Raw genomic sequence first — 15327 nt, 5'->3', positions numbered from 1 at the left:
ACGAGGCTCATGGGGGCTGACGAGAGGGTTCCCTGCAGTGGGAGGGGCTGAGGGGGCAGCGTGTGGGTGGGGATGGCTCAGAGTCCCACCCTGCTGGCCCCAGAACTTCATCACAGCTGAGGAGCTGCGGAGAGAGCTGCCCCCCGACCAGGCTGAGTACTGCATTGCCCGCATGGCACCGTACCAGGGCCCCGACGCTGTGCCCGGCGCCCTCGACTACAAGTCCTTCTCCACAGCCCTGTATGGCGAGAGCGACCTGTGAGGCCCCGGAGACACCCGGACCCAACACCCGCCACGGCCTCCGGGAGGGGCCGGGGCAGCCCCACAGTCCCTTCCTCCACTCTGCATCTATGCAAAGCTCTCCGCAGGCCTCCGGGTGGGTGGGCGGGCAGGGAGGGGCTGGGGCAGGCTCTCTCCTCTCTCTCTCTGGGCTGGCCAGGAGGTTCCCCCGACCAGGTTGGGACTGGGGAGACTTGGGGCCAGTGCTGCTGGTCTGGTAAATATGTATGATGTGTTTTTTTAACCATCATGGAGGGGCCAGTGGATTCCCACAGCAAAACCAGTCCCTTCCATGCCCTGGGGATGCCCCACCACACCCAGGTCTCTTCCTTTTGCCCTGAGGTCCCTTCAAGGCCTCCCCCATCCAGGCCAAAGCCCCATGTGCCTTGTGCAGGAACCTCCTGGGCCCTGCGAGGGGCCAGCAGAGGGCGCCACTGCCACCCGACGGCTGGGGACCCACCCAGCCCCTCTCCCCTCCCTGCTCCAGACTCACTTGCCATTGCCAGGAGATGGGGGCCCCAACCAGCACCCCACTTTCACAGCAGAGGAGCTGAGTTGGCAGACCGGGCCCCCCTGAACCCCACCCCATCCCACTAGCTCCGGCCTTGCTTTGGCCTCACGTGTCTCAGATTTTCTAAGGACCAAAAAAAAAAGAAAAAACACAAAACAACAAAAACCAAAAAAAAAAAAAAAAAAAAAATCACAAAAAAACTATAAAAAAGAATTAAAAACTTTCAGAGGATTACTATTTACTTTATTAACTTACGGATTTATTATATAAATATATATTCACCTAGCAACATATCTCTGCCGTCTCTCCTGCTCTTGTCATGAAGACATAGCCGATTCTCTTCCGGGCCCCTCGCTGATGCTCCTCCGGCTCTGCGTTGGGCGGGGGTCTCAGGGGACCCTCCAGAGGTGGAGGTGGGCTGCTGGCCTGGCTGCCTGGTGGTTGATGGTTTTGCTACCCCTACCCTTTTTTTTTTTTTATTTTTTTGAGTTTATTCTGATTGATTTTCTCTCGGTTTCTGGATAAACCACCCTCTGGGGACAGGATAATAAAACATGTACTATTTTTAAGAAGGATTCCTGCAGTGTCATCTTTTTTCTCGTGTCTGTCCTCCACTCCTAGGAGAGCCAGGGCAGAGCTAGCCCTGTCCTAAGCTATCAACGTGGACTAGCTCGTGTCATCTACTCAAGAGGGGCTGTCACTGTCCTTGTTTCTGAGTGAGCAGCACACAGGCCAGAGTGGTCACCCGGCCGTGAGTGGTGGGGGCCAGAGATCAGCTCCAGGTGGGTGGATGCCAGAGAGAGCAGCGCCCGTGCCAGGCAGGGGCTAGGGAGGTGGTCTTGCGCAGCAACCCTGCCCCAAGCAGCAGGTGCGCCCGTCCTGAGATGCTAGGAGAAGGTGGCCGCCTCCATCCACTAAGCAAGAGAAGGAAGACAGTGGGCTTGAGGCAGGGAGCTCCCAGGATGGAGCCTGAGCCGCCCTGTCCCTCCCACCCGGCTCACCTGTCTGTGGGTCAGGCAGATGACCCCCTCACCCCCATCCAGGTGCTGGCTGCAGTGGCCTGTGCAGAGAGGAGCAGGGTGAGTGCCCACTAGTCACCGTACCCCTTCCCCCATCCCCCACCATGCCAGGGGTGGTACTCACAGAAGATGCAGGTGAGCTGGGCCACACAGGACACGAACCGCTCGAAGTCCACACGCAGACGGCTATCCCGGTAGCGGCTGGTGAGGGCCTGGGTCAGCTGGTTGTTCAGGTGGAAGCCTAGAAGGAGGCTGCTTCTGAGCCCAGCGGCCCACAGGGAACCCACCTCAGCATTGCATCCCCACCCCACCTCCTTGCGGAGGATGTGGATGCCACAGGGTGTCACACCCCAACTCTGCCCCATCCCAGCAGGGCAAGCACAGGCTGGGCCCTTCAATTATCTGGGCCTGTTTCCTCATCCACCAAACGGGGACTGAGACAGCCCGGACCCCATAGGGTGTGTGAAGACAAGAGCGCTCGGACGGCGTCTGGCACGTGACTGGACGTGTGGGTACTGTTACTCCTTAAATCCTGTGGGGCTCTCTCCTTGCCAGTGGGCACTGGAGGATATTTCTGTGCTGCAAAAAATATCGTCAATCCCCTATGGAGTCGGTTTCTTTACGGTCCACCTCAGAGGCGATTTCTAAAGCTGAGAAACTGTGTCTGCTGTGGCGTCTCACTGGAAGCTTTCCAAAACCCAAAACAATGGGTTCTTGACCCCTTCTGAGATACAAGGTCGTGCCTCACGACCTTCTCCTTTGTTTCCCACGTGGCCAAACCCAGTTCCAAGGACCATTTCGTGGGCTTCTGCTGCTTCCAAAGCCCATCTTCACCCCCATTCTGTGTGTTCATTCTCTTCACAAATATCTACCAAGTAAGCGCCACTCCATGCTGTGCCCACTGCTGTTCAGCAGGAAGCAGGAGGTCAGGTGACCTGCCCCAGGTCACTCTCCCTCTGGCCTTCATCTGCCCTCGGGCATAGGGGTGGAGGCTGCTGTGCCCAGGGCTGAGAAAACCCAGCCAGATGGGGTGGAAGGACCCAAGAAGGGGCTGGAGCCCCTCAGCTGCCTGCAGGAGTTGCCGTTTGAGAATTTCTCAAGGTACTTTATCACAGTTTCCTTCTTACTGGAATAACTCTGGGCATGTAACAGGCACTCGGTGGTGCCAGATGCGTGAGCACGGCCTGCCACCTGCTGTGAGTCCTTGCTCCCTCACCTCCGTTCCTATCTCGGGCCCAGCCTCTCCCTCTCTGCCCGACGTCTCCCAATCCTTGGCTGTCTCTGACCCCATCTCTCCCCCTTTTGACTTGGGCTTTTTTTTTTTTTTTTTTTAAACAGAGTCTTGCTCTGTTGCCCAGGCTAGAGTACAATGGCATGATCTCGGCTTATGGCAACCTCTGCCTCCTGGGTTCAAGCGATTCTCCTGTCTCAGCCTCCCAAGTAGCTGGGATTACAGGCACGCACCACCACACCCGGCTAATTTTGTATTTTTAGTAGAGACTGGTGTGGTGGCAGACAGGCCTGGGAGTGGGGTTGGGGATCTGGGAACTCCAAGTTCTGACCCCAGCCCACTCTCCAAATCCCCTCCACATGAGGGTGACAGTCCTGCACTGTCGCATCTGCCTTGGAGCCCATGGAAAGCCTTTCTCTCTGACTTCGTTTCTTGGTTAGGATGTTGTGCTGGGCATGTTCCAGCTCATCAGGAGGAACTCAGCCTCATAGCAGAGGCCATTGGCTGGCTCTCTTTGGGGTGCTCCGGCTTTCTGTAATGAAAGCTGCATTCTCTGATCATTAAGTACTATGCCCCGCAGTCCATGGGTGACTCACCACCCTGGGTACTGGCTTTTTTTTTTTTTTTTTTTTGAGAGTCAGGGTCTTGCTCTGTTGCCCAGGCACAATCAGGGCTCACGGCAGCCTCAGCCTCCCGGGCTCAAGCCATCCTCAAGCCTCAGCCTCCTGAGTAACTGGGACCATAGGTGTGAGCCACCACACCAGGCCCTGGCCATTTCAGAGAGGAAAACAGAGGCTCGAAGAGATGGAGTCAAGTGCCCAGAGCCCCTCCTGGAGTCAGTAGAGTGAGGATTCCAACCTCGTGGCACCAGAATCCAGAACATTCTACCATGCTGCCCTGGGGGCCAGAGCCTCTCAGACACCAGCTCCTAATCTTCCCCTTCCTGGAGGAGCCTCTCTCTCCCCCAGCCCCCTACCAGGCACATCCCCCTTTCATGTCCTCCCCACCCCACAAACACCCCTTGCCCTCCTTCCTTATTTGGCCTCTTTCAGGGTCGCCCAACCCCTGGCAAGGACTGGCAACAAGCTAAGGTGTGGGCTTGTGGATGGCCACGGTGCAGATGGCCACAGCTGAGCGGGGGGACTTGGAGACGATGGGGTGGGAGAGAACAGGTCCTGTCCCCACAACCACCACAGGGCCCTGTCCACACCTGCCGCATTCAGCGCCAGCCTCAGCTCGAAGGAGTTCATGGTTCCAGAGGCATCCTCATCGAACTTGTGGAATATGGCCTAGGCAGGAGGGATGAGTCAGGGCTACCCCCCAGGCCTTGAAGAAGGCTGCAAATGGGGCCCGCCAGGCAAGACAGCCTGGTGCCCATCCCAACTCCTTTTTTTTTTTTTTTTTTTTTTTTGAGACGGAGTCTCGCTCTGTCGCCCAGGCTGGAGTGCAGTGGCCGGATCTCAGCTCACTGCAAGCTCCGCCTCCTGGGTTTACACCATTCTCCTGCCTCAGCCTCCCGAGTAGCTGAGACTATAGGCGCCCGCCACCACGCCCGGCTAGTTTTTTGGTTTTTTTTTAGTAGAGACGGGGTTTCACCGTGTTAGTCAGGATGGTCTCAATCTCCTGACCTCGTGATCCGCCCATCTTGGCCTCCCAAAGTGTTGGGATTACAGGCTTGAGCCACCGCGCCCAGCCTCCCAACTCCCTTTCTTCTGGTGTGGACCCCCAGAAAGCAGCCTAACCACTTTGGACTTCTGTTTCCCAATCTGTAAAAGGGGAGTAAGAGCAATGTCCCCAGAGGACAAGCTGAGGCTGGGCGGGGGCAGGGATAGCCCAGCCAGTCCCTCCAAGTCAGCATAGTCCAGCCCCCCTCATTCCCTGGGGGCTCTGATAGCCCACAGGGTGCCAATGTCTCTGTTAGTAAAGGTTTCTGTCTTTCTGGGAAGAGGCCCAGTCTCCCACCTCACCTGCCACTCCAGGAGGTGGCCCCAGAGCCGCTGGAAGTGGTGTAAGGCCAGGCTTTGCCCATGCTGTGTTGGGGGTGGGGGCATCTGGTTAAGGTCAATCTCTCCAGAAGGGGAGGAGAGACCCCAGCGTCCCCTTCCCCACTCCCTCCCTCACCCAGGCACTTCCCCCCATGTACCCCGAAACACTGCAGCAGCTGCTCACAGGTCCTGAGCCCGATCTCTCCCGGGGTGTGGACGCTGGCTACAGGAAAAGCAAAATCAAACCACAGCACTTTCCTGCATTCTGGCCACCACTCTGAGGTCCATGTGGACGCGACTCTCTCAAGCAGGCGATGTTGTCGGTCCCATGTTATAGAAGCCGAGGCACAGGGAGCCACTGACTGCTGTGACTAGCAGAGCTGGGATTCAAATCCAGGCAGGGGTGCCCAGTCTGTGCTCAAGGCAGCCTTGCCTCTCAGCAGAAGGGGAGCTTGCGAGCAGCTGTGGCCCAGATCACCGGCCCACACAGGATCCCTTGCAGGGAGATGCCGCCAGGCTGAGCCTTGGCTTCCTGAGCCCAACTTCCAGCAGCACCGTGGGTTCACAGACATAGGGTGGCACCGGCTCTGGTTGCAGGACCCCTAGCTAAGACCCCTCCTCCTGCCCCCATCCCAGCCAACTCACCAGGCTCCAGGGCAATGCTTAGTAAGGCCTGCAGCTGAGAGGCATTGAGTTCTTCCTCCTAATCCAGGAAAGAGGGCTGGTGAGGCCATTGACTCATCCAGCTGCTCTGGGCCAGGCCCTGTGCTTGGCTGGGCTAGGGACACGGCAGGGGCTGACAGAGCCTCAGAGCTAGCCCCAGGAGTGGGGGGAGACAGGCCTGTCCCCACAGGGCCATGGCTGTGATGGGGGAAGCACTGGGCTGTGGGAGCTGGTGGGGGCAGCAGACCCGCCTGGGGGAGGGTCAGGGAGAGCTTCCATGGCGGGACACCTTAGATGGGGCCTGAGCCTGGCCGCAGGTGTCAGGACGGAGGGTGGTCCTGGGAGAGGGTGGTCAGTATGGACTGAGCCCAAGGCCCTGAGGCAGGAAGGAGCTGTGAGCATTTCAAGAAAAGGTCATGAGATTTAAGCCCAGAGGGAGGAAAAAGTAAGCAAAATGAGACACCCGAGATGCTAGGGCGGGGGAAGGGGGATCCCCAAAGGGAAGCTACAGCGGGATGCTCCCTCAGCCCAATCCCCCTCCTCACCTCTCCAGCCAGCTCCTTAAACAGCTGCTCCAAATCCAGCTCCAGGGGCAGGTAGGGGCCCTGCGGCACGGGGAAGTTTAGTTCAGGCCAAGATCCCCGCCCCATCGTGCCCCTCCCGGAACAGCCCCCACCTGGAGAGCCTGCAGGTCTGCGCTGATCACGTCGTCGATCTCCCTGCAAATTACAGATGGGAGGTGGGGAGGGGCTGTTTGCCCCAGCTGGGGCTGTGTCTCAGCTGAGGAATCGCGTGGGGTCTATCTAGGTGGGGACCGTGCCGTGGGGCCCTGGGGTCATCCTCGCGGGGCGGGGGGTCCTGGGGGCGGGTCAGGTCTCGGGGGTCTCGGGGCCTGTCTAGGCAGGGATGGGGTCGGATTTGGGTGCCCGGGACTCACACGGCCGTGTGGCGGCGCTCGGAGAAGACACGCAGAGTGAAGTCGGCCTCGTCGCCGGCGTGGGCGGTGCTCGGCACCACCAGGTAGTGGCCCGGGCGCAGGCGGCAGCGGCGGCTCACGTCGCGGCGGGCGCTGAGGGGCGAGCGGTCGGCGCGCAGCAGCCGGGGCAGGAGCGCGCGGCTGCGCGGGGAGTCCCAGAGGCCCAGCAGCTGGGAACGGGGCGGCGTAACCACAGACGAGGCTCACCCCCGGCCCTTCAGCCCCGCACCCTCCAGCCCGCCCCGTCCACCCTGCCCAAACCCCGTCCACGCCTTCCCTGCCCCCGGACCCCGGCTCTGCCCCCCACTCCCAGCGCAGGTTGACCAAGCCCCAGGGCCGGTTGACCCCATCCCAGACTCACCTCCTCTGGAATCTGAAAGAAGCAAGAGCAAGGGGCGTCGGGGCAGGGGAGGGGTGGCCGCCGCCCAGGGTCCCCTCCCTGCCCTTCCTCACCTCTCTGCCCTCTCCCTCCTTCTTCGTCCTATTAGACCCTTATTGAACCTTTGCCCCGCAGTCCCCGACCCAGGCCCTCGCCGACCCCTCCTCAACCCTTCCTTCTCCATCTGCGCTCTCAGCGCCTCTCTGTCTCCTTTGTCCCCTCTGGCCCTTCTAACCTCCAGTCTCTCTCTGTCCCTAACCTCGCCCCTCAGTCTGTCCCTGAGCCCCTCTCTCTCATTCCCTTAGCTCCCTCTCCCCCTCTGAGACCTGGCCCCCAGCCCTACTCGCCCCCTACTCCCCTCCCGCGCCGTCCCTTCTCGGTCCTGCTCCTCCACTCCTCCCCATCCCCCTCAGCCCCACCCCTCTACCACTCCCCTCCTCCCCCTTGGCCCCGCCCTCCACACCTCCCCTCTTCTCCTTGGCCCCGCCCCCCATGCCTCCCCTGCTCCTTGGCCCCGCCCCTCTATCCTCCGGGTTCCCTCGAGCCTCAGCTCTACCCAGGACCTCACCTGGAACACGTGGAAGCCCACGGTGAGGTAAGTGAGGCCCTTGGCTCTCAGGCGCCGTCGGTTGCGCTGGGTGAGGGACAGAAGGACCGTGCACTTGGGCGTGCGGCCCCCCCGCGCTGGGCCCCACGCCCCTGAAGCCCCCCAACCCCCCCAGGGCCCTTCCTCATCCTCGTCCTCCTCCTCGTCGGGTTCCAGCAGCGTTAAACGGAACTGAGGATTGGTCCAGAAGGTTTCTAGGGGAGGAGGAAGAAAGGGGGTTTCCCAGCCGGCCACAGCGCCCCCCACCCTGGCAAGCCTCTCAGGGCCCCTCGGCCTCACCAGCACTCGGCTGGCTCCCGCCGGAGTTGAAACCGCGCACCCAGCGGCCTTGGAAGGTGTGGACGTGCCAGCCGCCCCCCTCCGGCCTGGGGCCCAGCACCTCCGGGCTCAGCGAGCAGATCTGCACCGTGTCGAAGTGGAGGAGGAAGTCCCGCAGCTCCATCCTGCACGGTGGCCCAGTCAGACCTTGCCCGGCCCCACCTCGAGGGGGTCCCAAGATCCCGGAAATGACTCCCAGATCCCAAAGCCTCCCACATTTCTTAAATATTGCCAAATATCCTTCAGGTTCCAGAAATGACCCCCAAATAGCTGGGCCTCTAGCTCCCCCAAATTCCTCCAAGTCCTCAGACACACCCCACAAATCGCCAAGATTCACAAGCTGCCCCCAAATATTGTTAAATTGCCACCAACCCCCAAATAGCAAGACCCTTAGACTCTGAATTACCAACAAGTATCCTTCAGCCCCTCAACATTGCCAAATCTCCAGAAATGCCCCGAATATCACCAAGCCTTCTTCCATTGCCCTAAATACTATACCCTCCACAGATAACTATGCCTTCAAATTCCCCTAACATTACTACTTTTTTTAGCCCACTCCAATCAGTGGCACTCTAATATTACTACCAATTCTTCCTTGACTTCCCAAAATGGAACCTGGCCCCAAAATTACCACCGATGTACACAGTTTCTCCTTATCAGGACCCATCCTTCCATCGGGGCTCGCCCCTCCCTGAGCCCCTCGGCACAGAGACCCTCCCAGAGGCAGAGCTGGGACCCTGATGAACTGACCAGAACTCGCCATCCTCCTTTTTCACCAGCAGGGCATCACGGCACTCGGTGGGGAGCGCGTCCCAGCGTGGGCAGCTGGAGAGACTGCAGTGTGAGGGGCGGGCAGGTGGGGTCCAGCCCCACACCCACCCCAGACCCATCCCACCTGTCACTCCAGGCCCCGGTCCACTCCACGCGGCCCCATGGGTTCCGCAGCCGCAGCAGCCGCACCTTGGTGAAGCCCAGGAACACCTGGGGCAGCATCGTCAGTGGGGATGATGCCTGGACATGGCCTGCCCCTCCACCCATGGGGGACACTCACCTTGTGCGTGCCCGTGACGGAATACGCGTGTCCCTTCACCAGGCCTTCTTCTGTGCGGTACTCGCCCCGATCACTCTGGGCAGGGGATGGGATGGTGAGGCCGAGGTGGGGGACAGGAGGGCAGCTGCTCCTCCCTGCCCCCAACCTCCTGCCACCAAGGCAGGAGCCAACCAGAGCACTGAACTGAATGGCACACAGCTCAGAGACCATGTCAGGGTTAGTGACTCTGAAGGCAACAGAGAAAAGGAGAGGAAGGGAGATGGAAATGAGACAAAAGTAGAGGTACAGGCTCACGCCTGTAATCCCAGCACTTAGGGAGGTCGAGGTGGAAGGACTGCTTGAGGCCAGGAGTCTAAGACCAGCCTGGACAACATAGCAAGATCCCAAGTCTACAAAAAATTAAAAAATTCGACAGGCATGGTAGTGCTCATCAATGGTCCCAGCTATTCCGGAGGCTGAGGCAGGAGGAAATCTTGAGCCCACAAGTCAAGGCTATAGTGAGCTATGATGACACTACGGCACTCCAACGTGGGTGACTGAGTGAAATGAGACCCTGTCTCCAAAAACAAAAACAAACAAAATAGATGGAAAGAGGGCCTGGAATGGTGGTTCACACCTGTAATCCCAGCACTTTGGGAGGCCGAGGCGGGTGGATCACGAGGTCAGGAGATTGAGACCATCCCAGCTAACACGATGAAACCCCATCTCTACTAAAACTACAAAAATTTAGCCGGGCATGGTGGCATGTGCCTGTAGTCCCAGCTACTTGGGAGGCTGAAGCAGGAAAATTGCCTGAACTCAGGAGGCGGAGGTTGCAGTGAGCCAAGATTGTGCCACTGCACTCCAGCCTGGGTGACACAGAAAGATTCCATCTCAAAACAAACAAACAAAAAAATAGATGGAAAGAGGAGACAGACAGAGACATAGAGACAAAGAAAGATACAGAAGAGACAGACACAAAAGAAAATGAGAAGCAGTAATTCAGTAGAGGATTTAAGTAAATTAATGAGTGAAGGAGTTAGAGTAACTCAATGAATGAATGAGTGTGTCATGAGGTCACAGATGAACACATGACCCAAGCTAAGCCTACGAGAATCAATCCTGGGACTTTTACTGAAATTCTCAGAAAGAGGCACTTTTTTTTTTTTTTTTTTTTTTAAATAACCCCTGGGGTGGTAGGAGATACCTGCAGCTATGGGGGATCCTTTTGTGCCCTTGAGGGGAGAGCCTGGCTGAGAGTGACACTAACGCAGAACAAGAAATAAACATAGTTGCAACACCCTCAGCATCTGGATCCAGCTGTGCCTGAAGCCCCTGATTCATGAGAGCAAATGAATTTATTTTTGACTAGTTAGATTTAGGAGCCAGCCTAAGCCAGTAACAGAAGCAGAGAAGAAGAACCGAGGAAGCACTCCGCCCACCCCACCACACCCCTGACTGTGCTCTGGTCCTGGTGGGGGTTCCGCATGGGAGTCCAGGTCTCTTACCAGGGCAGTGGCGCCCACGAGGGACTCCTTGGCCAGGGCATGGCGCAGGGCAGAGAAGAGCCCCACGCTGTTTTGTCTCAGGTAGAGCACCTCACCCACGCCGCCTGTGAAGTCCACAAAAGCCTCATTCATGTGACCGCCCCGCATCACCTCGTAAGAGCCGTGGAGCCTGTGGGAGCAGATCTGGGGTGAGGGTTGAGGCAAGTACGAGCACCTCAGGCACCCCTGGCCTGGGATCTGTAGGGGCCTCTCTCTCAGGGTATAGAATCCCCAGGGGAAATTCCTGAAGTTTTGAGACTTTTTTCAGGGTCTCACCCTGTGGCCCAGGCCGGAGTGCAGTGGTGTGATCTCATCTCACTGTAGCCTCAGACTCCTGGGTTCAAGGGATCCTCCTCCCACCTCAGCCTCCCGAGGAGGTGGGCCCTCAGGTGCACACCGCCACACCCAGCTAAAACAATTTCAAACTCTTGGCCGGGCGTGGTGGCTCACACCTGTAATCCCAGCACTTTGGGAAGCCGAGACAAGTGGATCACCTGAGGTCAGGAGTTCGAGACCAGCCTGGCCAACACGGTGAAACCCCGTCTCTACTAAAAATACAAAAATTAGCCAGGTGTGGTGGTGGGCACCTGTAATCCCAGCTACTCGGGAGGCTGAGGCAGGAGAATTGCTTGAACCCAGGAGGTGAAGGTTGCAGTGAGCCAAGATCGCACCACAGCACTCCAGCCTGGGTGACAGAGTGAGTGAGACTCCGTCTGAAAAAAAAGAAAAAGATGTGAAGTTGCTCAGGTGATGTTGTGATTTGAGGGTTCTGGGGGTTGTCACTTGGTTTGGGATTCTTGGTGGGGTGTCTGGAGGATTGCAGAGCTTGGGGGCTCTGGGTGCCCCCTGTGGCTTGGTGCCTGCTGCGGGGACTTGGGGCTGCAGCTGGTTGGAATTGGGGTCCTCACTTGGCATAGGCCTTCTCCAGGAGTGGGGCCCAGAACTCATTCCGCTGTTCCGAGCGCACGAACATCAGCTTCCCCTCGCGCACAGGCAGCCTGTCATCCACCACGACGTCCACCCAGCAGCCAAACTGCCAGAGCTGGCGGGAGAAGATGCAGGGCCGGACTCGGCTTCCAACCTCCAACCCTGCCTGGACCCTGCCTCTGGGTCCTGACTCTGCTGTGCCAGTCCCAGAGTCAGGAATTACAGCCCCAAGTCACATATCGCCGGCTGGGTGCAGTGGCTCACACCTGTAATCCCAGCACTTTGGGAGGCCGAGGTGGGTGGATCACGAGGTCAGGAATTCGAGACCAGCCTGGCTAAGATGGTGAAACCCCGTCTCTACTAAAAATACAAAAAAAGCCGGGCGCAGTGGCTCACGCCTGTAATCCCAGCACTTTGGGAAGCCGAGACAGGCGGATCACGAGGTCAGAAGATCGAGACCATCCTGGCTAACACAGTGAAACCCCGTCTCTAATAAAAATACAAAAAATTAGCCAGGCATGGTGGTGGGCGCCTGTAGTCCCAGCTACTCAGGAGGCTGAGGCAGGAGAATGGCGTAAACCCAGGAGGCGGAGCTCGCAGTGAGCCGAGATTGTGCCACTGCACTCCAGTCTGGGCCACAGAGCGAGACTCCGTCTCAAAAAAAAAAAAAATTATCTGGGCATGGTGGTGGGTGCCTGTAATCCCAGCTACTCAGGAGGCTGAGGAAGAGAATTGCTTGAACCCAGGGGTGGGGGCAAAGGTTGCAGTGAGCCGAGATCGCGCCACTGCGCTCCAACCTGGGTGACAGAGCGAGACTCCATCTCAGAAAAAAAATAAAGAAAAAGAAATCCATATCACCAAGTCACCACGGGGAAAACTGAGGCATGGGCAGAGGAACTGAGCTGTACCTGGAAGTGGAAGACACCTGCGTAGCCATGCTGGAAATCCTGTCCAGGAGGGACCACCCGGCGCAGGAGCCGGGGATACAGAGTAAGGGAGGCGGCGGCCGCAAGGAACCAGCAGTTACCTGGGAGGAGAGGCTGGGATTAGGTGAGGAGGGAAGGAGGGAGGCCGGGCGCGGTGGCTCATGCCTGTAATCCTAGCACTTTGGGAGGCTGAGGCAGGAAGATCACTTGAGCCTAGGAGTTCAAGACCAGCCTGGCCAACATGGCAAGACTCCAGTGTAAGAAAATTTAAAAATTGGCTGGGCATGATGGCATGCACCTTAGTCCCAGCTACTTGGGAGGCTGAGGCAGGAAGACTGCTTGAGTCCAGGAGGTCAAGGCTGCAGTGAGCTACGATGGTGCCACTGTATTCCAGAATGGATGACCAAGTGAGACCCCATGAAGGAAAGGAGAAGGGAGGGAAGGGGAGGGGAGGGGAGGGGAGGGGAGGGGAGGGGAGGGGAGGGGAGGGGAGGGAAGGGGAGGAGAGAAACAGAAAGAAAGAAAAGAAAGAAAAAAAGAAAGAGAAAAGGAAGGAGGGAGGGAGGGAAGGCAGGCAGGCAGGCTTAGGGAGAGAAGAGACTGAGGAGGGATCCAGGGACCGGGAGTGGGGGGACCAAGGGATGGAGCTGTCAGGATCCCAGCTGACACTGGCTGGATCTGAGGACTCAAGGTGGGTTCCGGGTCTCACCCAGGCTCCCCTGACACACATCCGTGCGGCTCATGTCTTCATAGATGAACTTCGGCTCAGCACAGAACTCCTGTGGGTGGTGGGGGATTCCAGGCCTCAGCCCGAGAAAGAAAGGGAAGGTCACATGCCGGGGCCCTGCCGCCTCTGCTGCTCCAGAGCAGTGAGGGCCTCCAAGCCCATGAAAGGCCTGGAAGCCTGTGGGCAGGAGCATGGCTTCCCTGGGTCTCCAGAAGCTGTGCTAAGCCAGTCCCGTGGTAGCCCCCTCCTCCCTCAGACCCAGGAGTCCAGGTCCCCAGCCCCCTCCTCCCTCAGACCCAGGAGTCCAGATCCTCAGCACGCTCCTCCCTCAGACCCAGGAGTCCAGGTTCCCAGCCCCTCCTCCCTCAGACCCAGGAGTCCAGATCCCCAGCCCCCTTCCCTCAGACCCAGGAGTCCAGGTCCCCACCCCTTCCCTCAGACCCAGGAGTCCAGGTCCCCAGCCCCCTTCCCTCAGACCCAGGAGTCCAGGCCTCAGTCCCTCCTCCCTCAGACCCAGGAGTCCAAGTCCAAGCCCCCTCCTCCCTCAGACCCAGTATTCCAGGTCCCCAGCCCTCCCCCCTCAGACCCCAGAGCCCAGGCCTCAATCCCTCCTCCCTCAGACCCAGGAGTCCAGGCCTCAGTCCCTCCTCCCTCAGACCCAGGAGTCCAGGCCTCCAGCCCTCCTCCCTCAGACCCCAGACCCCAGCCACACTTTACATGGGGCCTCATCCATTTCACGTCTTTGGCCTTCTCCGAGTCAGGCCCCAGCTGGTCATAGCCAAGGGCATCAGGGCCAGCAGGGAAGTAAGGGTCACGGAACAGGATCCCCGAATCCAGACAGGCTGCCCGGATTGCCTCATAGCTCTGGCCCCGAAAGAGCTGCAGGCCCCCAGCTCCGACCCCAGCCTCCTCGTCCACGAGCTGGATGGTGACCCTCCCACTGCTGCACGCCATCTGGACACTGGTCTCAGAAGCTGGCACCAGGCCCTTTAACCTCCTGAGTCACAGGGGCGGGGCCTCTCCTCCACTGGAGCCCCACTGGGGGTCTTTAGGCAGCGAGGAGCCTTCGCTCGTTAATATTAATTGATGGTTTGGGGTGCTGGGGAGCAGGGACGCCTCTTCAGTGGTTTTCTCCCCAGGGCGTGGGGCCTTCAGTTGTGGCCAAGGTAGCAACTTAATGGGCTTGGCCAGCAGCAGGAGAGAAGGCGGGCAGAGCTGAGGGAGGACCAGCTGCCACTGTGAGGGCACCAAGAAGGAGGTCAGTGTGGGGGTGAGCTTCTGCCTACTTATGCCTGTGGGGCTGGGGAAGGAGGCGGGTTTACCTCAGTGTCTATCTCTCAGACTGCCTCTCTCCCCCTCCCTCTGACAGCTTCTCTCTCCCCGGCTTCATGTTTCTTCTCCATCACTGTCTGGAGTGCGCGATCTCAGCTCACTGCAACCTCCGCCTTCTAGGTTCAAGTGATTCTCCTGCCTCAGCCTCCCGAGTAGCTGAGATTACAAGCTCATGCCATCATGCTCGGCTACTTTTTGTATTTTTTGGTAGAGAAGGGATTTCACCATGTTGGCCAGGCTGGTCTTGAACTTCTGGCCTCAAGCAATCCGCCCACCTCGGCCTCCCAAAGTGCTGGGATGACAGGTGTGAGCCACCATGCCCGATCAGGTTTTGTGAATTAAAAAAAATTTTTTTAAGTAGACATGGAGGGTGGCGGGGACGGTCCCATATGTTCCCCAGGCTGGTCTTGAACTCCTGGCCTCAAGTGATCCTCCTGCTTCAGCCTCCCAGGGAGCTGGGATTAAGGTGTGAGCTACTGCATCCAGCCCTTTCTTGTTTTTTGTTTCTGGCAATATCTGTGTCTCTGTATTTCCCTGTCTCCACCCCTCCTCCCCTTCTCTCTCTCTCTTTTTTTTTTTTTTTGGTAGAGATGGGGTGGGGATCTCACTTTGTTGCCCAGACTGGTCTCGAAGTCCGGGACTCAAGTGATCCTCCCCATTTGGTCTCCCAAAGTGTTGGGATTACTGTTGTGAGCCACGACGCCTGGCCCCTCTATCTTTGTGTCTCTTTCAGCATGTGTCTGTTCCTCTCTGTACCTGTCAGACCCAGGAGTCCAGATCCCCAGCCCCACCTCCCTCAGACCCAGGAGTCCAGATCCCCAGCCCCTCCTCCCTCAGACCCAGGAGTCCAGATCCCCAGCCCCTCCTCCC

The 15327-nt window shown here is 58.4% G+C and overlaps 2 protein-coding genes across 5 annotated transcripts in view; one reads left to right on the top strand and one right to left on the bottom strand.

The window, feature by feature from the left end:
• ACTN4 (actinin alpha 4) overlaps positions 1-1365 on the top strand; it is an 83547-nt gene extending 82182 nt beyond the window's left edge. For all 4 annotated transcript variants that reach the window (XM_007996713.3, XM_007996712.3, XM_007996715.3 and 1 more), the window contains one exon: positions 104-1365. In XM_007996713.3, coding sequence (XP_007994904.1) covers positions 104-262 — 159 coding nt within the window. In that variant the 3' untranslated portion in view covers positions 263-1365. The remainder of the gene's footprint in view (positions 1-103) is intronic.
• Positions 1366-1370: 5 nt separating this feature from the next.
• CAPN12 (calpain 12) lies at positions 1371-14417 on the bottom strand. The gene is made up of 21 exons (XM_007996703.3): positions 13843-14417; positions 13108-13177; positions 12381-12499; positions 11454-11587; positions 10507-10675; positions 9020-9094; positions 8864-8949; positions 8719-8793; positions 7930-8093; positions 7612-7844; positions 7026-7037; positions 6626-6834; positions 6365-6407; positions 6234-6293; positions 5671-5728; positions 5184-5248; positions 5008-5070; positions 4251-4329; positions 1934-2050; positions 1792-1850; positions 1371-1704 (listed from the first exon to the last, which is right to left on the bottom strand). Exons 1-21 carry the CDS (start codon positions 14077-14079, stop codon positions 1678-1680), a joined length of 2154 nt encoding a protein of 717 aa, XP_007994894.3. The 5' UTR covers positions 14080-14417; the 3' UTR covers positions 1371-1677.
• Between the last annotated feature and the right edge of the window lie 910 nt (positions 14418-15327).

This window comes from Chlorocebus sabaeus, chromosome 6 (genome assembly GCF_047675955.1).
Source record: "Chlorocebus sabaeus isolate Y175 chromosome 6, mChlSab1.0.hap1, whole genome shotgun sequence".
NCBI classification, from domain to species: Eukaryota; Metazoa; Chordata; class Mammalia; order Primates; family Cercopithecidae; genus Chlorocebus; species Chlorocebus sabaeus.
The sequence above is the reverse complement of the archived record's forward strand: the minus strand, read 5'-3'. Positions and strand labels throughout refer to the sequence as shown.